This window comes from Acanthochromis polyacanthus, chromosome 16, assembly GCF_021347895.1.
Source record: "Acanthochromis polyacanthus isolate Apoly-LR-REF ecotype Palm Island chromosome 16, KAUST_Apoly_ChrSc, whole genome shotgun sequence".
Lineage (NCBI taxonomy): Eukaryota > Metazoa > Chordata > Actinopteri > Pomacentridae > Acanthochromis > Acanthochromis polyacanthus.
Genome location: NC_067128.1, coordinates 2,921,143 through 2,948,880, shown reverse-complemented (window position 1 = coordinate 2,948,880; position 27,738 = coordinate 2,921,143). Strand labels below are relative to the sequence as shown.

At 40.3% G+C, this 27,738-nt stretch overlaps 1 protein-coding gene across 1 annotated transcript; it reads left to right on the top strand.

Annotated features, from left to right (window-relative positions):
- Positions 1-25: 25 nt before the first annotated feature.
- Positions 26-27,738, top strand: tshr (thyroid stimulating hormone receptor). Its single transcript, XM_022214947.2, has 10 exons — positions 26-375; positions 8,728-8,799; positions 9,760-9,834; positions 13,147-13,221; positions 13,801-13,875; positions 14,912-14,989; positions 15,530-15,598; positions 18,334-18,411; positions 24,289-24,477; positions 24,950-27,738. The coding sequence occupies exons 1-10, from the start codon at positions 185-187 to the stop codon at positions 26,388-26,390; spliced, it is 2,343 nt and encodes a 780-aa protein (XP_022070639.1). The 5' UTR covers positions 26-184; the 3' UTR covers positions 26,391-27,738.

Below are 27,738 nucleotides of genomic sequence, written 5' to 3'. Positions count from 1 at the left end.
GCTGGGGCCCTGAAAACTGCAAAACTGAGCGCACAACTCTGAACTGCGGCGCAGCTCCACAGCCTCCACCTGAGGACACCAGAAACAAACCTAACATCCTCTTATTCATTGATAGGAACATTTTGTTGCCGCTGTGGACAACACTAGGACTGAAAAAAACAAACCAAACAGCCGCACTTCCAACATGCAGGTGATAACTTGCGCGCTGTTTACGCTCGTCAGCCTCCCCATCAGCAGCAGCAGCAGCAGCAGCAGCGCGTCGGAGGCTGCTGACTCCTGCCCCGAAGTCTGCGAGTGCTCCGAGTGGAGGACTCACACCATCTCCTGCTTTGACATTGATATTCTCCCCAGGTTTCCAGCAAGCACCGAGACATTGTAAGTAGGCGTACGTCTGTAAAAGTGATTCTGCTGTTTCTTTCTCTTTCTTTTTCATGCATCTCAAATGTAAAGTGCTCTTAACCCCGAAGAGGAATCATTATAATAACATGAATATTCCTTCAAAGTGCTCCCGCAGGGGGACTTTTCTCTGCTCTGTCTGTGTTGTTAAGTAGCTGTTCCGTTTAAAGGTATCTTTTTTTCCCCTTTTTTTGGGGTCTATTATAGTATTACTAACAAGCTGTGCTCCAAAGTTGTCAGTGTGACTTGTATCCTTGATTTGCGGTGAAATGTAGCCAATCTTTTAAATGTCTTAAAAGTTATCACAGTGGGGGCTTTTTTTTTTTGGCACTGAGAATAATTTACAACTTTTATGCTGGAATAATATAAGTCTAATGACTGCATAAAACATTAATTCCGCCATGTTTTATTTAAAAAGATTAACTGAACCATTAACCCACCTTCATAACCTGAAATCATGGACTATAGCCGGCAGTAAAACACTAATCTAACAGAAGGGCTGGAAAATAGGTCAATTTCTTCGACTTGACAGTTGGTTTTCTGTTTTATTTATTTATTTTTATTTAATATTTAGTGTTAAAACTGCACCTGAACAAACTTGCAGCTGTTGTCGGATTATCACGGATTGGTGTTAATTTACATTTAGATAATAAATGTGTTATTTTAGTCACAAAAATGGAGTGAAAAAGAGAGAAGAAAGCGAGAAATCTGATGTCCAGTAGACTGAGTTAAAACTGCAGGGAAGTGAAACGTTTCAGGCTCTTGTCATGTCAGAAAAACAGGACTGTCTTCAGTAAAAAGTTGTCACCACATCTTTTCATTCCTGCATTTAGTAGCAAAAAATAGAAAAACTTCTTACCTAAATTGGTTCAGTTAATATTTGACCTTATACAGTCGTACCATAATGTTTCTCTGCTCGTGTGCCAATCATTTAACAGCCAAACTGCTGTTGAGATATCAGAGGACTGTGAGAAATCACAGTGCACCCACTTCTCTTCCAAAAACAGTATTTCCAGTAACAGAAAAGTACGGTATAATATGATTACTGCCAGCCAGGGTTGCAAATTATCATTATTTTCATTATCATTTCTCTAAAGACTACATTTTCACATACTTGTCTGGTCATGGACAGTGGGATTTGCCCACAGAGGGTATGGTGTCATCTCCAAACTGCTTCCAATTTCAACTTATTTAGTTGTAAGTGATAAAAAAAGGAAAAAAAATGGAAAAGCAAATTCATGCCCAAAGCTTTAGAGTTTCTTTCACTCATGTATTCTTTAAATATAAACAAATCAAAGCTTTGTCAGTGCCATTCGAGTGCAGCAAAAGCAAATGAAACAACAGATGTAAAGAATAAACCCAACCAACAGGTGATCTCTTTTATCTTGTTATCTGAGACCCCAAAGAATCCGTCGTGAAATCCCAGAGGAGGCGCTGTGATGTAATCTGTCAGGATCATCTCTGAAAAATGTAGCAGGGCTTTTTTTACACTTCCCAAACTGCTCAAGCACAGAGTGAAAATTATGCAACGGACAGCGACCGGACTGCCACGGCCTTGAGTGATGGAAACACATGCCCTTCAGATGGACTCCATGGCAGATGTGGAAACAAAGAAGTGGAAGTGTTAGAGTGGTTGTTTCCATTTAAACCAGCAGATAACACCAGTCGGGATTGTAATGCTGGACAGACGGAACATCTTGGTGATGCTCCGTGGAAATAAGTTGATAAATCTCTTAATACGATACTAGACACTACACTGGGGCACATTGTGTTATTACAGGCAACCACTCTGTTGGGAAATAGTCTGCATTTTAGCCTTAAACTAGGTTCACCAAAGCTTTACAATATCAGAGCTGACACGTAAAGTAGTAGTACAATCAGGAGCAACTTGGCATTCAGTGTTTTTCCCAAGGACAATTAAGTATGTGGAGAGATTCATGGACGACTCGCTTTACCACCTGCTTGGCCTGAAACAGTGCTTAGATGGGTTGTTCTTGTCAAAGTAACATCTACATAAAATACCTAGGACTCAAGGAGGATCAGTGCTATAGGCTTCATCTATTGTGGTTTTAATATTGTGACTGATGAGTGTTCTAGTTGCAGTTGTCAAATTTTGACCCTATTAAGACGAAGTCAAGCATCTATCTGTCTAAATTTACTAACTTCCTTGTCTTGGTCTCGACAAAATGTCACAATTTGTTGGTCCAACTTATGGGACTCTGTAATGAGGATTTCAAAAGACAAACAAACAGACAAACCAACAGGCTAAAACAACTTTGGCAGAAAAAAGAGGCCTCGAGACAAAAGGCCAATAGTTTAAATGAACTCTCAGCAGGCTGGAATCAGCAGGACTGAGGCCCTTTGGCCTGACCAGGGCAGCAGGGTCATTCATTCCTCGATGTGTGAACAACAAATTCAAACTCCATCACGCCTCATCTGTCAGAACATCCCGCTCAAAACGCTGTCTATTTCGGGCTTGTTTGGCAGATATTTTTATCAGGAGGGTGGACGGTGTGATAGGTGGCATGCTTTCATGTCTTTTTATCCTCCTGGAGGGGTTCTGGGTAAACTCTGGGCAGGAATGTGAGGAAATCGTAGAGGACATCAGGCCACGTGGACATGTGAATTGAAGCAGTGATCAGGAGATAATTTTATGTGATAGGTGCTGTTGGAGAAGACACAAAGTGTGGTTTGTGATTCGATGATGGAGGGAGGAATGAGGGTTATCACAACACAGCGTAGAACCTTGTCCTTAGCCTGAGCTGTCATTGGTGAGCCCTGCACGAGGGAATTTTGTGGAAGGGAAACAAATTAAACTGTCAAATTTAGGAATCTCATCTGCAAGCTTACATTATAGAGTATAAGAAATATGCACCCTACAAATCTGTCATGAAAACACGTTTAATAGTCTACAGCCATGCATGCAGAAGCAATGCTCATGCCCTGATATGTAGCAGGGTAACTTTTGCCATGGTATACCATCTTAGTTGAACTTGTTAGCATTTACTAAAGCCCTTTCAGACATACACTGCTTTTGTTAAAGCACTGAATAGTATGCCGTCATATTAACAGACAGGCATATTTCGAGTTGTATGAAACAATTTTTAAAAATACTTTTTTTTTGCACGTCATCATTAATGTTGGTCCAAAAATATTATTGAGAGCTAAAGACAGTTTCCCTGTTGAAATCACAAAACACCTTTCTCATTCACTTTGCTCTACAATTTTGCATCCTTACAAACTGAAATGTGCATAGCATAGCATAGCATAGCATAGCATAGCATAGCATAGCATAGCATAGCATAGCATAGAATAGTATTGTGTAAAACTGCTCAGGAAATGCTTGAGGAACATAATAAAGAGCCCAAGGTGTTGACAGAACCTTCAAACTCACCAGATCCTGATTCCATTGAGCATCTGAGGGTTGCAGAACAAGATACACCACCCTGCAACCAACAGAATCTAACAGATCCACAGCCAGGACACCACCAACAGGTCCAGTGTCCATGTTCTGATGGGCCAGAGCTGCTTAAATTGCATGAGGCTTACCTGTACAATATTAGGCAGGTGGTTTTAATGTTGTGGCCAGCTACAGCGAGCAGACAGTGAGCTTAGCATAAACAGTGAATCCAGTGGAGCAGCATCCAGCACGTAGCTTTATACACTTCCGTAACGTTAAGTTGTAGTTCATGCTGGTTGGCAAACTTCGCCAACATTTGACAGATCCAGCTGTTCCTTCTGTTTGCTGTCTTTGTTCTATGATAAGCTTACTGAAGCATTAATTCTAAGCCTATTTAACATGCAGATACTTTATGACTAATCTAACTCTCTGCCAGAAATCGAATAACCATATCACTCAAAATTACTACTTTTAACGCTTCTTTTTTTTAAAAACATTTGTGGAGATAGTACCCATCAAATTGCTTACAATCATTTTGAAAATTCCCCTTTATGAGCAAAAGCATCGAAACTTTCTGCACTTATCCTGCTGTTAACATAAGATTTTGATTAAAAATTATTTATCTGTTTGAAAGTGTCTAAAAGTTCTTCCCACAAAACAAAATGTGAATGCAAAGCAGACGTCTGTCTCTGCATGCACATGTGGATACTTAGAGTTTGAAGTCCTTTGTGTGTGTGTGGAGGTTCCTCCATGTGTCACTGGGAGTCTGAGAGGTGGGAAGGAAAGCACAGACACGCTAAGAAGCCTGCGTAGCGTGACACCCGCCTACGTCTGGACGATGCATTCAAATACAATATTTACCTTTTGCAGCACATTTCTCAAACACCCAGAGAGTTCCATTTGAGAATAATTAAGAGGAAAAAAAGACTTCAAGGGGAAGGCAGGGAAAAAAACAGCAGTTCCAGTCCTTCAAAAAACCTCAGAATTTTTGGATTGGAGCGATAACTCGTGATATTCTTTGTCCCTCCGACCTCTAATAGAACCGACTCAGGAGTGAAACCCTGACACTGTCTCCTGAATGGTAACAGATGAGTGCTGGGATTAAAGTAAAAAAAAAAAAGGGATGTTGAACAAGATGAGCTGTAGCTGGGAATAATGGAAATACTGACAATTTTCCAGCCATTAATTTGTGCCGATGGATCGTGCAATGGAACTTGTTACCATGACATTCGGCACTAATTTCTTCACGTGTTTATGAGAAAACAAACAGGAACAACCTTTTTATACGACTTGCTCTCACACGTCTCATTGTGAGATGTGATTAAACAGAAAAACGAAGTGAAAAGGCGACTCTGAAGCTCTTTGGATGAAATGCTGATTGAAATCTGTAGCAGAATATGTAAGTCACCCTCTCCAGCAGTCACCACAGAACGTTACACATCAAAATGAGACACAGTAAACACGGCGATGTTGTCAATCCACTGATGACACTACTGTGAATTACGAGGCCTCTCCCCACTTCAAACTCAATTCCCAACCCATTTGTTTTCTAGGGTTTCTATCCAAAAGGACAAGTTAAGGTAGTAATTTTCTCCTTAAGCCTACAAGATGGGCTCATTGGTGCGCTCCAGTTTGAAAATGAATGCCGTTTTTTTTGAGGTTTTGAGCGTGTTGGGTGAAACAGTACGGCTCTGACGGGGGTGTTTGGTGTCGGGGTCTGCTCTGTATCCCTGTGTTTGTTTGAGTGTGTCAAAGCGAGTGCAGGGTGCCGTGCTCCCGTGTCGACTGAAACATTAACCCCCACATGTTAACCTGGTTCAGACTCCAGATCTCTGCCTCTGAATTAGCCTATTGTTCACCCAGAAGAACCAAAAGGTGCATGAAAATGGTGGCTTTGGCTTTTCTTTTTTTTTTTTGCTTCCAAATTGACACTGTTGTTTGTTGGGACAGGATGTGGTGGAACAAACTCTGAATGCAATGGAAGGCCTAGAATACGTTATGATATCCACACATGTGGACGCCATACTTAATCCCTTTTCTCTATTATCATGTTGTGATTCCAAAGTCCACCACAATTACATTTCCAGCAAGATCACAGGAAAGAAATAACACATTTTCAATAGAGAGGTGGAGGTGAAAGCGCCTAAAGTTACTCTTAACGACAACATTTGCTGTTTTGGGAGATACGCTTTTTAGGTTCTGTTGCAAAGAGTTAAAGATGAATGTACCTCTCATGTCTACATGTTGTTATAATAAGCTTAATGCAACCCTGTCATCCAAATACCATGTTCACAGACAACTAAAATCCATTCTCCTTTATCTTTTCAAGAAACACATTGTACCCCTGAAGGTAAGACATAGTACAAGAGGTTACCAGTCTGTAGGACAATTATTCATACACTTAACTTTCATTTTCACTCATTTAGTTTTGGCTTTCATTCATCGTTTGATTAGATTTAGGAAGATATTGTGCTTTTGGCGACCTTGCAACTGCTTGTTAGAAGCTTGGTGAGACCAAATACTACGGTTTGAGTTAAAATTCGACCCTTTCACAACTTTCCGAAGCTTCTTCTCCATTTTCTGGGTTGCCAGAGTGATGAGCCCGGCTCCATAGAATGTTTGATTGGTTGGTTGAAAAGGAGCCATAAAATAAATGGCAAAAATGTATTGATAAGAACAAATAAGTTAGCCCATTATTATTCCACAGTGGAGAAATTTGCATTATTACAAGAGCTAAGGTGCAAACATGGAGCAAACACAAGGAACAAATTCAGAATAAAAAGGTATTTGAAATGCATTTGTGAACATAATTAAGGGGAGACAGGGCTGCTTAACACTGCTCGCAGGAAGACTTAACAAATTCCACCTACCAGCTTCTTTCAGCCTTTCTGCAATGCAATGAAACCCATCTTCTGGCTGCAGCTTCAAATTTACTATTCCGCTATGAATTTGATCTTTTCAACTAACTCTGCAAGCAAATAATAATAAAAAACAAACATATTTAGTAGCCCCTTTTTCAAGTATTTTGAACAAATTCTCTTACTATTTTCAATTTGCAGTCAAATTTATGGTTAAAATGTATGATAGACACCAACGTTTCCTCATAGCATTAACTTTAGTTTAACATTGGGTACCTATTTATCAATGCAGTGGTCTATTTTTCCCTACTAACTGCTCTCTGAATTAGCTTTCCCTGCTTCTCAGCGTGAGTGCCTCAGATTAGAGCAGAGCGTTGAGGCCTGCTACACCTCAGGCTTGTTACCTCAGCACCGTCTGACTCTTTTCTCCTTCCTCGCTTTGACTGCTAACCCATTGATCTCCTGGATCCTGAAGTTTTACACACTACACTTATTTCCTGAAACAGTGGTAAACAGACCCAGACATTGTTTGATTTGGTTGCCAGCTCGGATCCAGGTCTTTGTTTTCTCCCTTATTCCTAGAGGCACGGTTTTCTTCAAAGAAGCCTTTCATCTTATTGTGAAACTGATTGCTATTAGGCCTTTATCTGCGATTCCTTTTCTCTCCTCTCTTACCTGCATTGTTTATGCCTAGAAATGTTGGACAGACATACCAATAAAGCCTTCACATCATTATACTCTGACTTTGTAAAGAAGCAGTTTGACATTTTAGGAAATACTGTCTTGACATCCTTGCTGAGAGTTAGATGAGAAGATAGATATCCCTCTCATATCTGATGGTTAGCTCGGCATTAACACAGGAAACAGGAAGGATAAGTTGTCTGTCCAGAGATTCAGGTACATCCATTAAAACACCTCTGAATCACTAATAATGCACGTCAACAGAATTTTTCATTTCCTCGCTTCCCGTTCATTGTCCATGTAAGCATCTGTGCGAAGCATTTAGACGAGGTGATACAGTGGCCACTCCTCGTTTGCATTGTCTAGAAACTCCTGAAAAACGTTTAACCTAACCGCTGTTGAGCTAAAATGAAGACAGATTGAGAAGCTGAATGGCTTATTTCTCGCCTCGAATGTTTCAGTGAATTATTTTTACACTACAGGTACAATTTGAAAGCCACTTCAAACAGTCCACGAGTGAAGCATTCATCCAGTCAGGTGCAATCAGCCAAGGTTTGCATGATTGCAGGAAGAAAAATGTTGAAAAACGCCTCCGTGGACATGTACCATAAATCAATAATAATACATGTCTATGCCTACAGGATCCATCATTTCCATGCCTCCCATTAATTATCTGTGCAAGTAGCCATGCAATGCATTGTGGTTGTGCAGCTCTGGTAGCTATGGCAGAGACGAGGCATTGTGTTGATCGTTCCTCAGTGGTAGAGTTGAGGTCATGGGCTACTTTATGCAAATCAGAGTGTTAAAGCCTCTGAAAAATTCTAATTTTTGGCCTCAAATGTTTTTAGAAGCACAATTTGAGGAACAATTTCGATGTCCAATCTAAGACCATTTTACCTCGATATTAAATTTCAAGCCACCATGTTTGTTTGTGAGGTATTCATTCCACAAGATGCAGCTAATGTTCAAGCTTGTAGCCAAGATTGGTTTTGCTGTTGAAGAACACTTGTCAGTTATCTGCTCATCAGACGTCCAATGCTGGGAATCAGCGCAACCCTTCGAGTCCAAAAACACTCCTGTGGACACCTCAAGACATTATTTCTTATTGGCTCGATCTGTACAAATAATTCAATCTAAAAACAACAATTCAACCCGTCTCTAATCTTTATGCAAAGCTAGGCTAACTATCTGTCTGCTCCGGCTACAAACACTTAGTTCACTGTTAGTTCTCAAACCCAGTAAATAAGTGAATACATGGTTTTACTAAAATGTTCAACTATTTATTTAAAAATATCATAAACGGTTTGCTAATGACAAAAAGTCTGGTTCAGTTGAAAGTAAAACGGCATCTTTGCGTTAACTAAAATGTCCGTCTTTCTGTTTTTCAACCAGATGGCTTTTTGAGACCCGTCTGTCTTCTGTGCGAGCAGATGCCTTCGCCAACATGGTCAACATCTCAAGAATGTGAGTGTCGATCTATCCGATGTAATTATTTCACTCGAGCCTTGCACACGTTCTCATTACACAAGCTCTTCAAATTTGCTTTCATTCACCTGCTTTCAGATCGTTCCCTTCAAGTTCCTGCTTCCCCTCCACCTTTCCCTTCTGTTTCCCACCCAAGCAGATGATCTGCTCTCTCTATTTGGTATCACTGCTGGTTCCCAATCACAGCTGGAAGAACTGCTGCGTTACTTCGACCACAGCAGGGCTTGGACACTGGTTAGGTATTCCAGCAGAGCCCTTTTGGGTGTTTGGTGATTTGAGACTCCCAGTAGAGGTGGAGTCTCTACGTCGAGGTAAAATATACACTCCAGCCTTGATCCTCAGCTGCTGAGTCCGACATCTGTGTCCAAGTCATGCATAAAAAGGGAGATGGATGAGAAATTTTCTGTGAGCAAAACAACCAAAAGTGCACGTAGAAAGCACTGAGCCTTTGGATTGCACTGAGCCGCAATCCAGCTGAACCAATTACACAACAGAAAACCGATCAGATGTGAGATTCCAAGGCTCAGACTACAGTATGTGTTATGCATTTATTTCTAATAAGAAAGTCATTTTTAAGATTGATCTGGTGCTAAGTTCACAGTTTATTTTAAGAGCATACCTGTTACTGAGTAATAACAAACGGGAGCAGAGTGACTGATGACTCGGTAATGTATATGAGAGGGGCATACCCTCGAAATTACCCATGACTTTGGAGGCTTAAAACAAGGTGGGCTGATAAATTTAGGAGAGTTTCGCAGGCTTTAGTGTCATTTTTAGAACCGCACGCTTAAACTCATTTTTGAAAACATGTCTTCACGTTTCACTCCAGCACAGCACCTTGATTCTTTAGAGTCACGTGCTCGAGAAAAGTCATTATTTTTATATTACGAGGACGATTTGTTCCGTAGATTCGGTTTAAGCTTTGTTTATCTCTTTTAGATATATATCCGTGGACGTGATGCTGCAGCGGCTGGAGAGGCACTCGTTCTACAGCCTGAGGAAAATCACCCACATGTGAGTAACTAAAGGAAAAGGGCACACTCTTATTGATCTCTATTGATTAAGCTGTTCCATTTGCTCTCTGGAGAGAAAAAATGCTTAATTTTGAACCTTGCCGGCAGCAAATGGAAGCAAGGAATGAAAAAAGAAGCACATTTGGAGCTTATTTCTCTCCTTCACACTGCTTACTGCTTCTCATCAGGGTGCTGCAGAAATGTTTTGCCAATTCATGAGGTTGAAGAAATAATCCTGTTATGGGATTACTAAATGCAGATTAGATAAGACAATTCAATTATATGAAATAACTCATTATCTGGATGCATTTGGTGCGTTTCTGCAGAGTTCATTCGGATATTCGAGGCCGAACAGCAGCCGGTGTTTGGCTTCTCTGCTGCTCTTCTTCATGCTCCCGCTCTTGTTGAAGCAGCTCAGGGGAAAAAAGTCTAGCAAGGTGCACTCTATTCTCAATTATGGGATAGAGATTTATGGCCGAGTCTCCTGGTGGACCACACACTTTCCAGCAGAACACCTCCTAGCACTTCATATATTACTGCAAGACTTCCTGCCTATGTGAATGATTTGTTCCAAGTTACAGCATCCTGTAGCACAGCAGTTTGTGTGCACGCAATTCGTTTCCACTCCTAAAAATGTGGCCATTCGAGACAGTAACTATGATTAAAAGCCGCAGAAATTAATCCGACGTGTCTTGATGCATCATCTGCCTGTCATTTCTATCTTAATTATCGCAGTCTTCCCTTCTTAGCTGCTAGATTCCACATATCAAAATGCAGACAGAAGCAATAATTCAAGCTGCTAGCTGAGGGTTGTATCTGTGTTCTGGGGGTGTATTTTGGATCTCCGGGGCCTATTTGCCACTGATTGGTGTGGTGTAGTGCCATACATCAGATAATGGCATCTTTCTCAGGTTTCCTTCAGGGTCAGACACAAATTAATGCTCTGCTTCCTGCTGGCTGCGTGAGGCCGACAGCAGCTGTGGATCAAGGACTTGAGTTGGAGCTGAGAATTCAGAGGCGGGGGGGGGGGGGGGGGGCTGGAGGGGAGCTAGAAATGTGCCACCATCAAATGAAACCACCAATTTCAACAATTCTTAGGTTTCCGGGGGAGCAAGAATGCACATATGGGTTCAAATCTAAGTTTTGGTCCCGTATTCACAAATGATTCGCTGCGATAATGCTTCAATTTGTACGTGCATGTTTTATAAAAGCTCCGACATTCTCTGGTAATTATAGGAAAATGTGTGGCACAATGGAAAGTGTGTAATTTATCTTCATAGCAGCAGCACTGGATCATGTGCAGGAAATTAAGATCGTAGTTGAAGCTGCACTCTATGATAATTTTATACTGTGTGATGTAAAAGGTCTTGCTCGTAGTGAGTGTTTTAGCATCTTTTAACGAATTGTTTTGGTTTTACTTTACTGTTTTGGATCAGTCTTACAGCTATACAATGCAAAAACAAATCTGAGTAATCTTACAGGTTTATATTTTTGAAGTACACAAGATGTCGGTAAAATTACAAAAATGTACAAAGAATTGACATGTCAGTCTTAAAATAACAATAAAATCAGTAGCTGTTAATCACCATATTTTTATTTTTATATATAAAGACAGATTTTTTGTATTTATCTATTATCTGTCTATGCATTATTATTGTTATCATATGCAACTTATTTTATGTAAATGTCCCTAATTAAAACATTTAAAAAACAAAATGCATATAATTACATGTAAAAATGTATTTTAAATAAGAATAAAATCCGTTATTTTTATGAGATGATTATTTTATAGTCAGTTTACAGTAGTCCGTGTACCAAATATTCCTTTTTTTGGGAAATGTTGCTCAATCTCTGATGGATGAATAAATCTACAATTATTGGTCATGCTACCATTTTAAAGCCATGAGTCTGAAGCTTACCTGCTGTGGTTTTCTTTCTTTTTGTTTTTAAACCTGATATAATGACTGAGGTGTGGACCTGACTGAAAACTTGAGGATACTATGCAACCTGTCCATCACAAAAGTAGTCTTGCCCAAATATATTCCCTACTTTATTGTCTATATTATCAAAAAGGAAACCATAATTTACTAAATGAACACCATGCTGCATTTAGTGACTCTTGAAACTAGCAATTGAGACCATAAACTGATTACAAAAGTGCTAACTGAGGTAACAAATCAAGAGAGAGGTAGGGTCATTACCTCAAAGACTTCAGTACAATTGGAAACAAAGGAGTTGCCCCCTGGTGGCTCTTAGAAAGAATGCAGGTTTTAGGTACAAACTTTTTAGACCTGGAGGCTCCATCCGTACTTTATCCACAATTTATAGCTGTAACAACTGCATTAAATGATAATATTTAAATGTTTACACAGACTTGCTTCGGGTGCCCCCAAATAGACAAGGCATAAATACAGAAGTTCTGCTTTAAACTAAACATTTTATTTAGTCTCTCTTATTAATACAAAATGACTTGATTCTTTATTTTGCATCCTAACAGCTTGTTCCACATTTTTGTTTGTGTAGGACAGGTCAATATTCTCTTTGAATATGCTGTTTGTCTTTGTTATATGAACCTGATTGTACTGTTTGGTAAGGCTGCTTTCAAGAGCACAAACCTTTGCTTGGTTAATCTGACCAGCCAAAGTCACCACGGCTGAACAAAGAGAAGAGAACCACCCGCAGAAACACCAACTTTCATTACCAGATAATCCAAATAAAAGGAAATCAAATTCCCAACCGTGCTGTTTGGTTGACCTTCTGGAGTTCAAAGAATTTTGACTCAAAGTCTAAATTCTGGGAGTTTTCCCCGGCTCACTGACTCGCTGCCACTCAGGGATTTTGCAGCCAACTTGACAGATGTAATGATTACATTTGCTGATTTAACGGACCTCTGATATTTTGGTTTAAGACTCAGTTTTTATACAACAGCTCTGGGAAGGTGAACCTCACCAACTCAGGGACCTTCAGTGAGGTTTGCCAGGTGTGTGAAGAAGGGCCAGGACAGACTCTCCAGAGCTCCACAAGGCTTCAGACAGCAGAGCGAAGTGTTCAGTCCAGTCCAGGGCGGACCAGAGTAAACACGCTAATGAAACACTAATTGGACTCTACTTCCGGTCCTGGCTGTCTGCACCAAGTTTCCCTTCTCTCGCACATTGGCGTGCACCTTGCTCTGTCCTCTGAAGATTGTGCAGTTTGTGTTTCTGAATACTTCATGACACACTTCAGTCTTTTCCTTAAGCTCTGAGTCAGTTTGCTTAATTTAAGGTTAAGTGCAGTTTAAACAGCTGAAGCGTCTTTGTGTTTGTTCTTTCAGAGAGATTCGGAATGCAAAAAGCCTCACGTACGTAGACCCAGAAGCCTTCAAACACCTTCCAAACCTCAAGTATCTGTAAGTATTTTTCAGAACATGCTCTTTTTTTGGTAGAATTCCACATGTTGTCAACACGGCAATAACCAAAAAAGACGAATGGTGCATATTTTAAATTCCTGAGTCTAATAATTTTGCCATATTGATCTATTTGGGGCATTGTGTGGCTAAAACGGAGTCTTGCTTCATTTGAGTTTCATGGAAAAGTGACTGCAGAGTTCATTTCAGTTGAAATCCTGCAGCATCCTATCAACCTCATATAAATTCTTGACTCTTTGGTGACAGCTAAAAGCCGTTTTTCCCTCAAGAAGGCCAAAGTGTAGCAGTTTAACGTGTTGTCTCCATCGCTTCTGTTCTTTTTAACAGGCGGGAATCTGACAGTGATTCTCAAGTTGGTTCCTAAATTAATCGAACCAGTTATTATTTAATGATTAGGTCTATCATTGTGGTCTCTTTAATCTGTCCAAGTCTGATGTAATTCAGCAGACAGTGAATAATAAGGCGGTACATCTTTAACCCATTTAGACCTAAGGCGCCCGCTGTACCATCTCTGTTTCATCACCTGTATCTCATGACTGTTTCCTTGTCTGTGGAATTCAGGGGGATTTTTAACACCGGCCTGACTTTCTTCCCTGACTTGAGCAACATCCACTCCAATGACATGAACTTCATTCTGTAAGCGGCTGTAATTTTACACATTTTAAACCAAACGCACTGTTCAATATTCAAAATTTATGCTTGCGAAAAGGTGCATGTGTGTATATAGATACAATCTTATGATGCAAAATTACAATTAATTCATGTACTATCAGCATTTAAGAGAATTTAGCTCATATTTTCTTGATAACTTTGAGTATAAGATGCTGTACTGTAATACAATAAACAAATAAGAGTGTCAGGAAGATAATTTGCCAGCAGCAGCCCTTTCCTCACGATTCTAATTACAGAACAGGAACATGGATGTGTTTTTATTGCAATTGGTACCACTAAAGGCTAAATTGTGATTTTCTTTTGACAGATACTGCAGTTTAAGCCCTGCTTCAGTTTAATATTCACTGTGTAACGGATTTAAAACATAACAGAGTACTTCTACGTGAGATACCCTCAAAAGCGATGGCATGAATCTGTAAAACCACTGAAAAACATTCTGCATAGCATTTATCCTAAACTGCAGCCTTTGTAATTTGCCGTTTACATTGTTGTCAATATGAAATTATTAATTTTTCCGTCCTAAGGGCATGTAGTTTTTAAGGATTTTAAAAATAATAATAAAGGAAATCATGGAAAGATGGTGGGGAAAAAAACCCAGCATTTTTTTTAATTTGCGTGTTTATGATCTTTTCTTTTCCATGTAAGTCACAACCTTTTTGACACAGCAGGGATTATGGGGAATGCGGTCTCAATTTGGAGGAAATTCTACTACTATTCTGACTAACTTGATTGTCTGTTATTGATACACAACATCCTATAATGCAATATGTGTGCTTGTATGTGGTTCTTGTCTGTATAAAACGAGCTCCATCTCCAGTTTTCTGTGTTGTCCCCCGCTCTGTCACCTCCTTTATTTCCTAAATCTAATTTTCCTACCGAGCTGTAATACTTGAGAATACAATCATCAACGCCGCATTTCTCCACACGCCACTTTCCAGTGAAAGGTATTTATTTACAACCTCACTCTGTTCCCTTCTCTGTTCTGTGTCTCGCTGTGCAGGGAGATTGTTGATCATCCCTACATTACCGAGATCCCGGCCAACTCGTTCCGTGGCATCACCAGCGACGTGCTGACAGTGTGAGATATAAACGCCACAGACATGCACATATATGCTGTACAGAAACGTGCAAAAGAAAAAATCCCACATCTAATGCAAATACATGAACATTTGTTTTATATACTTGCACATAAATGCTATTCTTTATCTCTACGTTCAGCCAAAACCCGAAAATAGTCACTGGAAGAAACAGGGGCGGTCCAAAATTACCTCATTGCAAAAACATATCCTCATCCTGACCTCACTGGAATCACACAAAGATAGAAAAAACAAGTACACAGACGCTCGCTCACAACAGGCAATCACACGTATGTATGTGGTTAGGGCTGGGAGGGAGGGAAGCGAAGTAAATGTTGGGTTTCGAAACCGCAAAATTACGCAAAAAGACAAAATCTCACCATAAAATGAGGAATAAGTAGCTTCCACTTATCTCTGTCACTGCGCATGAGGGATCAACACATGGGAAATATTTTCATTTAGCAGCTTGGTTGTTAAATCGAAAGAGACAGACCGTAATGGATGCTTTTCTCTTGACGTTACTGTTCAATGTTTTGTTCCAGGATGCTGTACGGAAACGGCTTCAGAGAAATACAACATCACGCCTTCAACGGGACCAAGTTAGATCAAGTGTAGGTATTTCTGCAAACTGAGACGTCGTGCTTAATTAATTAGATTTCGCTTTTTAGCATAATAATTACTGAATAGTCTGGCGGTTTATAAAACGAGCTTCATCCCTCTCTTGCCGAGAGTGCGCATGATAAATATGAAGCTAAAGCCAGCAGCTGATGAGTCAGATAGAAAAGAATGGAAAGTGGGAGAGAGAAAAGAGGAAACGCTCATCTGGCTCAAGGAGGCAGAGTTTAAATCTAGACTTATTAACAGGTCATATCTCATTTTATCTGCTCTGTAAAAACCAGAGTAACAATGACGGCTGTTGTTTTACTGGCGGTTGGCTGTGGGAATGTTTCAGCTGTTTCCTCCTGTTTCCAGCCTTATATTGATGTGAAGCTACGCTAACGCTAAAAAACGTTCTAATCTAATGTCCAAAGAATGCTTTAAGTGTTATTCCTCATTAACAAGAAGGTTAAATGGGAGCTGAGACAGAACAGTTTAACTACAAGGACGTTTTAAAGATGTCAAGACCACAGGTTATGTTGCTTTGTAAAAAAAAAAAAAAAAAAAAAAGAGGTGAAAAACTGTCCAAAAACACAGTAAAAAAAAATCCATTAAAAATCAATATAAGAACATTTAGCCTACAGAATGTAGCCCAAATACAGCATATAGCTGTTTTTATTCATTTAATTTTTGTATTTTAATAAAAAAGAAATGTAGTAGACATTAAAATATAGAATAGCAACTATATAATGGAAGCTTACAGATTATAACCTGAAGAACAACAGAAAAATACATTAAATTTGTATAAAAAAATAGAAATAGCTCTGATTTAATAATACTAAAGTCCCTTTCATATAGAAATGGTAATTACAGAAAATGTCAGAAAAAAATGAGAAAAAAATAAGGCAGAAAAACCTGTAAAATAACAGTAAACTGTAACTAAACTAAAAGAAAAATGACATTCACACCATCACTGACTTTGGCTTGTTTAAAGCACGGCTAAACACATATCTTTTCAGACTGGCTTTTAATACACAGTAATGTGGTGACATTTCATCTTATTTTATTTTATTCTATTTTATCTTATTTTATTTTATTTGATCTGGTTTTATCTGATTTTATTTTCCTGATATGCTCTATTGTTGCTTTCTTTTAATCTGCTTTTATTTATTATTTTATTGTTTGTTTTTAACTAGAAAGGACTTTGGTCGCTGTGAGTGTTGTAAAGTGCTCTATAAATACATTTTTGATTGATTGAAAAATAATTTAAAAAAAAAGAGAAGTTCAGATTTTACAAAGGAAGACCATTCTCAAACAAACATTCATGAACATGTTATGAAAATGGACAGAGCACTTTTTTTGTAATCAAACGTTCTAATTATAAAGGTTAAACATTTTTTCTGCAGTATTTGTGGATGTTTTATGGATGTTGTTAAGGTAACATAATGTAGAACGTTATCATAAAAAAGAAAGGACATTCTCCATGCAACATTTAGAAAACATTTTCAGAATGTCTTGAGAATTGTATGCTACCTTTATAAACCCATTCTGGAAAATAAAACAATAAGTTCCTGCTGAAAATGTTAGTAGAACTTTGCAGAACTTTATTAGAACATAGAAATCCTAACTTGCCTCTGGCTTTAGCTTCACATTGGAAAAACTGGTAGCAGTGTTCTCATTAAACACTCTGCAAAACAGCAAATAGTTTCCAAAATGCCAAACTTTATTTTGCTCGGCTGCATCGCCACGCTGAATAGTCAGAACAATAGTGTTGCTTTTTTTTAATTCAAGGGTAATTCATTATAAACTTGATGCACTTTCACAGTTTAAATTTTTTTTATCATATCTGCATGAATATCTCTCACTGCTACACTGAAACCAGTCAATTTAAATGCCTTCCAATTTCCCAAAAATTAGGTTATGCAGCGTTTTGCCTGGTTTAAATGATTTCTGACATCTGGGATGTTATTTCCTTACCCAAAATTACACTACAAAAGCAGCAGGATCACAGTCGGGTCTCTATGGGCCTTCTCATATGTGCTCAAAAAGGGCTTAAGCCCAGCTCTTGATTAGTAAGATGGAGTTCTCATGGGAAAATATGCTTCCAAAAGTGGGTATCAGGCAGTCTGCATTAGGAGTTCCCCTCTCTCATACACTCAGTGACACTGTCGACTTGGAGAAATCAGTTTTGTATTATTCATATGAATTGTGAGTCAGGTAAGAATTCCTTCTTTTTCCTTTTGGTCACAACATGTTTTCCTGTCTTCTTTTCTCCCGCTGGTCCAGAATCCTGCACAGTCAGGATATGAGGTATTAATGATATTAATTTAAGAGCCCTCTCCTCTTTTACAACACCTACACTCAGCCCTGGTCCTTATAAGAGCCCAATTAAGTAACTAGCAAGTCTTACCGCATGGCTGTTTGTGTTGGCGCCTGATCTGCTCTGAGGGGAGAACTGATCCCAGCACAGCCTGACCAAGACAAACACACCCCTCACAGGTCTATTATCCTTATTAGATTTAAGGGATTCGGGGAGATGTGTAGTGAGGGTGTTTAAGAAATACACCATCATATCTTACACCGGCTAATTTGAATCAGCAGCATAAGTGAGACCTTTTTCTGTCGTGTTTCACCCCCGAAAGGAGAGAAAATAAACACAGGAATGTGCAGTGATGAGGCTGAAGAAGATATTATGGCATGCCTTGACTGAAATGTGCAGAATAACTAAGTTTTGTGCTTTCCTGTCCAGCGACCTTCACAGGAATAAGTACTTAACCAAGATGGACGACAGGGCCTTTGTGGGAACCATCAGCGGCCCAACGCTTCTGTAAGTATCTGAAGGGTTGAAATTTTGAAGCGCTCTTATCAGATTTGTAAATCCTTAAAGGTGCACCATCAGTAACATCCATAAAAAGTGGCCCTGAAATTTGACACCAGTCACGTTGTCTAAAGACATTCATTAAATTGGATCTCAGTGGAATCCGTATTTATACTGTCAAGAGTACATTAAGTTTGCAAACTTTAAAGCCACTGTGAAAGTTTTAAATGAAGACCCATACCACTGATCAGACTTTACATTAAAACCACAAGCCAAATATCCCCTTGTGCTGCCAAAACAGCTCCAAATGGTCAGACATGGACTAAACTCTAAGGGGTTCCTGTGGCGTCTGGCACCAAGACTTTGGCACCAGGACGTTGGTTCCTGTGGGTTCTGTGGTGGGATCTCTGTGGATTAGGTTTGTTTGGGCTCATCCCACAGAGGCTCAATCTGATTAAGATCTGGGAAATGTGGAGGTCGGGTCAATGGTTTGGGCTTTTTGTCATGTTCCTCAAGCTGTTCCTGAGCAGTTTTTGCAGCCATGATGGGGGTCTGCTTGGTCTGGAACAATGTTTAGGTGGGTGGTACATGTTAAAGTCACTTCCACATTAAAGCGAGGACCCAAAATTTCTCATTAAAGCACAGCATTAAGCTGAGAGTTTACCTGTCAGTGGCTTTAGTGTTGTGGCTGATTAACAGATGAAATGCTGAACTCTTCAATTTAGTTGGTTGGGCATGACCAGTAGTAAAGTAAAGAGAGTGTCCACGATTTAGTTTTTACTGTAGACTCTGTAATGATGGACAACACATCACCATTTCTAACCCCAACTCTAACCCTACACTGCAGAAATGGTATGGAATAAATTTCCTATCATAATTCAGGAGCATTTTAAATTGATTTGAGGGCAGCGTTTATCGATTTCATTCTCAGATTTCGTGATATTGTCTCTCAGAACTCTGCTCTCGCGCTCAAATTTGCTCTGCGTGCTGAAACTGTGTCCTCGCACTCGGTTACGATGCTGCTCGCGCAGATTTCCTGCGCTCAAACTCAAACTCTTCCTCATGCTCTAACGGAACTTCTGCTCACGGATCTCTGCTCTGCTCTCAGATTTTTTGTGTATCAACGCTGTCAACCAATAGAAGGCCGGCTAGCTTTGACCAATCACATTGTCCCTGTTTGTATACGGGTGCGTTCGCTGTTTTTCTGAGGAGCGTCGCATACGGGCAGGCACTCTTTCAACAGGTTTTATCCACTCCCTACCTCTGGGGCTGTAATAAATGTGATTTCTATTTTTTTTGACCACTGTTGGAATAAAATATCATTCAATACATACAACAGCGTCCGAGCTTCTCATTAAAATGGCTATATTGTATAATAATAGCGGCATTGAATACTGCTCTTTGAGGTGTGCTGAAATGGTATGGAATAAATTTCCTATCATAATTCAAGAGCATTTTAAATTGATTTGAGGGCAGCATTTATCGATTTCATTCTCAGATTTCGTATGGTTGCTACCATTTTACGCAAACAACCTTATTTGTGACCAAAAGTTACCCTGTAGCGACCAAGTCATTGCAGATGGAGTACCGAGGTCCTGCCCAGCGTTGCTCGTTGGTCAAAAATCATTGGTTTTGTACAATAACTTTATGTCCTCTACAACTAGCACTGTGACCGACTGGCGATCTGTTTGTCACCAAATGTCAGCTGGGCAGATCTTCTACAGGGTAAAGCGGCTAAAGCTAACGGATAGCTGATGAACCATCAATAATGCCAAAAAGGCCCATGCTGTAAAGTAATTTACTTTAGGTGGTTTTTGACTTTTTCATAAAGGATTTAATGCACTTTATGGGAGATTGAAAAGCCTTTTTGAATATGCTCTGACATAGGCAGCATTTAACTCACATTTCTGATCATCTGTTTCTGCTTCTTTTACATAGCTGCCATAAAAGAATAATTACAGCTTTTCCAACTGAAAACAATTCCCAAAGATTTGTATCTACTTTTTCTTCTCTGAGGTTTTTTAGTTGGTAAATGACGCCTAATTTTACCCATACTGCCGCCTTCTGACAACAGTATGCAGCCTAATTTATTTGTTTCTAAGCAGCTATGGGCTACAAGATTGATTTCCATCTTTTTTATATTAATTTTATTCAAAATTTCACCTTAAAAGCTTGTCTCACATTCACTTTACCACACAGCTCGTGGCTCCTACAACATCCTCTCACTTTATAGTAGTTCAACATTTTGAGAAATACATTTGTTTATTCACTTTCTCGCAGAAAGTTGGATAAAAAGATTAAAAGGTGCTAATCTGTGAGCTGTCAAGGTAATGATAGGAAGATTTAGCTAACTTTGTTTTCCCTGTTTTAGTCTTTATTTTCAGCTGCTCTCTGTAGAATTATATTTTAAATACAGATATGTGAGTGGTTTTGATTTCATGTCAAACTCTCCTTATGAAAGCCAAAAAGTATCCCCAAAATGTTACATTGTTCGTTATACAGACTACATTTTTAGGAATTTCAAGAAGCAAACCATTTTGGGGAGCATATCAATAACTAACAGACCTAGTTTGTTCATGATCCACACTGTGTTACAAAAGATTTCATCCTTATTCACAATGTGCCGATTAGATAAGACACGTCTGTGAGAAAGGACGCAGTAAAGATAATTCCTCCACAGCTGTGTCTTCGACCAGGAAACCTGACACGCATTGTGTGCAAGCATGCGATGGAGAAACTTCGGACGTTTCTCCAATACTCCTGTCTCTCTCGCCGTTTCCTCGTTTTGAAGGGCATTTGATGCGGAGACCCTTTACCACGGCTATCTGGTTGCTGTTGTGGCTCTGATCTAGCCGTTAAGTGTCTGGTTAGGTAAACGGGTTTTATGTGCATGACTTCGTCTGCCCTGCCGAGAAACATGTCCTGAGTGAGGTCACCTCCATGAGGTCATGAACGAAACATCTGGAAATGACAAAATCAGACCAACGCTCCTTTAGACAATGAGCCCCATGAGAGGAAAAGAGAGCAGAGGACAGAGAAGTGGGGAGAGCAAATGGGACTAAAAAAGAACAACTGAGCTTTTAGCGATTGTGGAATTGCTTGGCTTGTGTTTTATTTCATTTAATGAAATTAATCAATGACTTGGAGGTGTAATGGGTTAGGAAACTAAAGAACGCAAAAGAGAACTTGGACTCTGCTTGACCCTCTAAGGGGGGGAGTGTCCGGTGCTGTGGATGTCCTGATAACGGGATCACACAGGATGTTGGTAAGATTGTCAATCCCCCTGCATGTCTTTGTCCCGATGAGGTTGAGCTGGCTTTGGCATGACGGCCAAGTGCAAGAAATACCACGTGTAATTGCTTAAAGATGAAGGAGTTCACTCTAGGAAACAGATGGACGGTGTTGTTTAATCCATCTATGGGCTCTCCGGTCTCATCATGTCTCGATCTTCTGATTTGCTGATAGTATATTTGCTCTAAAGTAAGCTTTTGGAAGGTATCGGTGTCTGCCATTCTGGCCACAATAAAGTATAAACCTCAGTATTATATTAGCATGCAAGTGCAATCCAATGGATGACTGTATTCAAATGATTGCACATTATCAACTGTATCAGGGACGTAGTTGGATTTGTAACCTTAGCATCTCCTCATGTTTCTCTGTGATTCAGTCATATTAGTAATCTAAATGTGAAGTATAAAAACACTGATATGAATGGAAACAAAAAAGCCTAACAGAAAATGTTCTAGATCAAGCTCAGGCTGTTCTCTCATACAGTGATCACCATCTTTACCCAGAGTTCACTGCTCTGCCTCCAGGCTCTCGCTGTAGACCAAAGATTAGAAGTAATCTCTACAAATAGTTCATGAAATGGTCACATAGGAAACTTAATCATCTGAACTTCTAAGATCTGGATGCTTTAAAAAAAAAAGACATATATAGTACTTTTCTTTCATCTTCAAAATACTATTGTTATTTGCTGTTGTCATACTTTTATTTACATGTTTATCTGCCCGGCTGCTAAACTGCGACCAAACTGTCCATAAGGGATCTTAATCATGCCTGAACTGAACGTGCTACCCAGGAACATGTTGCATCTCCCAAAGTATTTTTATGATCCCAAAGTTGTCCTGAATCTTCCTAGAAAAGACAAAGATATTTTCCACAGGGAAAACATATGTTTAAATCCAGTATTTCCACAGACTTAATCGAAGTTCCAGCAAAGAAAAATGGAGCCTAACTGTGAAAATGCTGTATCTGAATATGGATTTTGCGCTTGTGGGAGAAATTTTGTAATTCCAGGCAGAACGGAGACATCTGTGATATGATGACAATACGTACAAAGCAGAGCTGTCACAATATCACTGGATTCACCGAACAATGATTGTGGCCAAAATAATTCATGACAATGATATTATCACAATACTCATAGGAAGTTTTGAGAAAATAATCATGAAATTTACATTTAACTTTGCTTGTGTTTCTTTTTTGGTTTTGGTTTTGTTATTGGCAAGTGTATTACACTAAAAAAACAGATAATTACTGGTAAGACTGGCCAGTTAATCAATTTAAAATCAAATTTGCAATATAAAGGAGTAGAAGCAGTAAATTGCAGTGGCTCCAGTTTATGATATACAGTATGGAGTGCATGAGGTGCGGGATTCAAAATGTTGTGTCAGTGACTTAGTTTGTCATAGTTTCGCAAAATTCAATCAGCTGTAGTTACCGGAACTGAATTTCTGATGCGATTTGCAGTACCAGTACAGCTTTGTTGTTGCATTGGTTGGGTTGTTGTCCATGATGACTGGAACTTCAGCACCTCAGTCTTGGTATGTATCGTAAACAGGGTATAAACAGTGTTTTCTATGATTTTTGTGGAGTTTTGTCTGTATTCTGTGCATTGCTCTGGTGTAGTCGTGCCTTGGATGGCGCTACAGGGTCTTCACTGCAGTGTCTCATTTTGTTGGGTTGCTTTTGTGAAGCCAATCGGGGTCCTTTTTGCCGTGGGGTATTTAGTCGCAGTGGCCATTGTCTTGGATGTGCTATATACGGATGCTGTCTTAACTGAACTATTTTATCTTGTTTGTGCTGCATGCTTCTGTCTTATCTAATTTTTGAACTTGTTTTCATTAGTCGACTAATTTGACATTTGCTATACACACAAAGTTATTATTGTTATTACTACGGTCAGTACCACTATATTGCAACATCTCTAAAGTGTTGAAGATGTCGCTGTAGTTGGGTTGTTTATTGCTAATCTGGCATGCAGTGGCCTTACCAACACAGAGCATGAATCTGTGAAGGTAGGCCAACCAAGAACATTTGGAAAGTACACATTTTATAGGAATGGTCAGAGAGTAGGGAGGAGGGCTGTATGCAAATACAAGGGTGAATAGTGGTTAACTTGCGTATGATTGCTAATCAGTAACAGAGGGTAAGAAAACAAAGAATAAAAGGTGATTGAATCAAAAAGTATGGCAGACAGATGCAAATAGCAAAGGTGCAACAACAAAAGGTAAGAGGGAGGTCTGACAGACAGCAAGAAATCACAAAAGATAAAAGAACGGTGGAAATGGAATGAAGGAGTGACACTAGATGGCATCTGTAGCAAAAGGTATGCTATTTTCTTCATCAAAAGACACAACCTGCAACTAGACATTTATTTGGATATTTTCTCCAAAGGTTTCCGTAGTGTTTATGCTGAGACTGACTCATGAAGTAATGCATAATTACACAGGTAATAATTACTGGGCCTTTGCATTGATGGTAACTCTGACATCACCACACTCTTTTCTCTCATTACCAATCTGTCATTATTAAAGCCAGAAATCTCTGCAAATGTGTCTAATGTATTTTCTTAGGCTCTTTTCTTCTTCGTCTGTCTTTCAGAGACGTCTCCCTGACAGGGATCACCTCCCTGCCGACCACAGGCATGGATTCCCTCCGTGAGCTGAAGGCCCGCGATGCCTTCGCCCTCAAGAAACTACCGCCCATCAAGACCTTCAAGCGCCTCACCGTAGCCAACCTCACCTACCCCAGCCACTGCTGCGGCTTCAAAAACCTCAAGAAGAAACGAGGGTGGGCTTTCGTCAATTCTTGGTTTTGTTGCTGCTGATCAAACCTACGACAGCCAGAAAAGTTTAGTGGAGTGGAGGCACTAGGAAAATTATATAAAAGATGGTATATAGAAGAAGAAAAAAACAGAGCCGGTGTATTTGGATGATCCACCATAGCAAGTGGGGGCAGCTGCTCTTTTATGATGTGGATGTTGGCAGGGATTGAATCAACTCTCTGACGTGTTTACCTATAACTTCTTACAGTGCTGCCATAATTAGTGTCACTCACTGCTGTTATTGTAGGAAGAAGGTTGAGCCAGACTAATAATGACTCTCCAAACAGGAATTCCTTTTCTTCAACTGAATATATAAATGATTTAATTGTACACCTTGACTAGTGAGGATAGGAGACAGGTTTTTTAAATCTAATTTGGGAATGTATTATTATTTAACAGATTCGGTCTCATTTGTGTTCATCTGCATGTGTTTTCCAGCTATTTGGAGTACATCATCTGTAACCTGACTGCTTTCTACGACCAGCATCACAAGCGCTCTGTGGGGCCTCTTCGGATGCCATCCCTCCAAGAGGATGGTGTTGTGGAAACACTTCCGGATCAGGAGTCAAGCGACGGAGGTCATCGAGATTCCCAGCAGGACTGGCGGAGAGGTGATTTCCACGGCAGCCTCCACTACCACACCTACTTTGGGGGCCAGCCAGATGAGGATGTGGGCTTTGGAGAGACCCTCAAGAACCCCCAGGAGGACAACAGCCAAGACTTTGACAGTCGTTATGATTATGTGGTGTGCGAGGAGGGAGAGGAGGTGGCGTGTGCGCCGGTGCCCGATGAGTTCAATCCTTGTGAGGACATAATGGGTTTTGGCTTCCTGCGAGTGTCGGTGTGGTTTGTGAGCTTGCTGGCTGTTCTGGGAAATGTGGTGGTGCTTCTGGTGCTGCTCACCAGCCACTACAAGCTGTCAGTGTCCCGCTTCCTCATGTGTCATCTGGCCTTCGCAGACCTGTGCATGGGGATTTATCTGCTGCTCATCGCCTCTGTAGACCTCCACACTCGAGCTGAGTACTTCAACCATGCGATCGACTGGCAGACGGGTCCTGGTTGTGGGCTGGCCGGGTTTTTTACGGTCTTTGCCAGCGAGCTGTCTGTCTACACCTTGACAGTGATCACTCTGGAGAGGTGGTATGCTATAACCTTTGCAATGCGCCTTGATCGTAAGCTACGTCTGCACCACGCGGCGGTTGTGATGCTCGGTGGGTGGATCTTCTGCCTCATCCTGGCTCTGCTGCCGTTGGTTGGCATCAGCAGCTACCAGAAGGTGAGCATCTGCCTCCCGATGGACACCCAGTCCACAGTGGCTCAGGTCTACATCATGGCTGTGCTGGTCCTCAACATCCTGGCATTTTTTGTCATCTGCGCTTGCTACTTCAAGATCTACTGCGCGGTGCACAACCCTCACTACCGCTCCGGATCCAAAGACACCAACATCGCCAAACGCATGGCGGTCCTCATCTTTACTGACTTCTTGTGCATGGCACCGATTTCCTTCTACGCCATGTCAGCTGTGCTCGACCGACCCCTCATCACTGTGTCCAACTCCAAGATTTTATTGGTGCTTTTCTACCCACTCAACTCCTGTGCCAACCCGTTCCTCTATGCCATCTTCACAAAGGCCTTCAGGGGAGATGTGTTCATCCTCCTCAGTAAGGTTGGTTTGTGTCAGCAGCGAGCACAGCTGTTCAGAGGCCAGACGGTTTCGTCAAAGGGCAGCAGCGGGACATCTCAGGTCCGCAAGGATAAAATTAGAAAAGGAGGAAGCATAGGTCAGGAAGAGGTGCCCATCCACTTGAAGAAATGCTCCTACCACCAAGCAAACAGCCACCAGACAAACCCTGAAGAGAGCCAGAGCCTGGACACGTGAGTCAAACACCAGCCTCGGGGTAGCAAAGCAAGACAGGTTCAGGTGGGAGAGGAGAGGCCTTGAAGTGTTTGTGGACGGATCTGTTTGGATATTTAACAGAAAGCTCCAGTATTTTGTATCTGTTTCAGTTTTCAGGCCAAGTTCAGCTGTTTTCACAATTTCGGCTGTGATGATTTTATGGTTCCAGTTGTGGGAGAATATCAGGTGTCAGTGAAACATGAGCCCGACTTCATCTCACTTATGGTACTTTGTATTTTTACTCTGATGGGCTGGCTAGAAAAGGACCGAGATTGTTTGAAGGAAAAATAGCAAGGATAAAAATTCAAACAAACAAATAAAACTAAACGAAATAGATCTTTATATACTGCCTCCAGTTCAAATTACCCATAAACAGTCTGGCATTGAGATACAAGGAAATATAGCAAATTGTCTACAGCACTTAATTCTCCAGTGATTTGAGGACCTTTCTGACGCACACTATTTATATGTGATTATTGTGTTCAAGGACAGCCTGCTGGCTCAGTGCCGTTCAGTCACAACCAGTTTATGGAAAAACACAGCCATTTTTTCATCCTGTTAACATCTCTGTATATAATGTAAATAGGTGATACTACCCAGAGATTTATGGAAGAAGTCAGGACATTGTCTGATTTCCTTTTTGCATTTCTCCTGTCTGTTTTCTTGAAACTGAAAAGCAATTACGGACATTTATGCCACAGCATTTGAGTGTGATGTTGGACAGTAGATATGAGTGTTTTTACAGTGCAAATGGACTCCGAAAATGTGCTTTTATGTGGCATATACCTGCACCAAATGTATGCATCACTTAATTAGATTTCTAAAAATGTTTGTCTCCTTTCCTTCATTGTTTTTCTTACTTTTCTGTATTTTTGCACATTGACCCCGAGAAACACTTTGCAGAGGTGCCTCCTCATCTCCCGAGAGCATGTGATCCAATTACAAAAGTAAACACGAGACATATTTGGGTTATTAGCAATTATCTACAAATTACACGCAGGTATGATAATCACAAATGCACACTGTTGAAGCCGTCTCTCTCCACTGGAATGTCGTGGTTGTTTTTCCAGCATGATCGTGATATTTTTCCATCCTCGTACGGAAACAAGTGACTTATACAATCAGCCGAGATAGATTCGCCTCTGCCGGTGGAGCTTAAAGCAAATACAAGTGAGACACGTGAGTTGAGCCGCTCTGACTTGTGTGATATTGAGCTATTATTCATTAAAGGACACCTTCTGCCAATGGTGGCTTAACATCTGGTTAGCATTTCATCTGCTGGGTGACATTTTTTTCAAGGAAATATACAGCTGAACGGGGGGAAGGACTT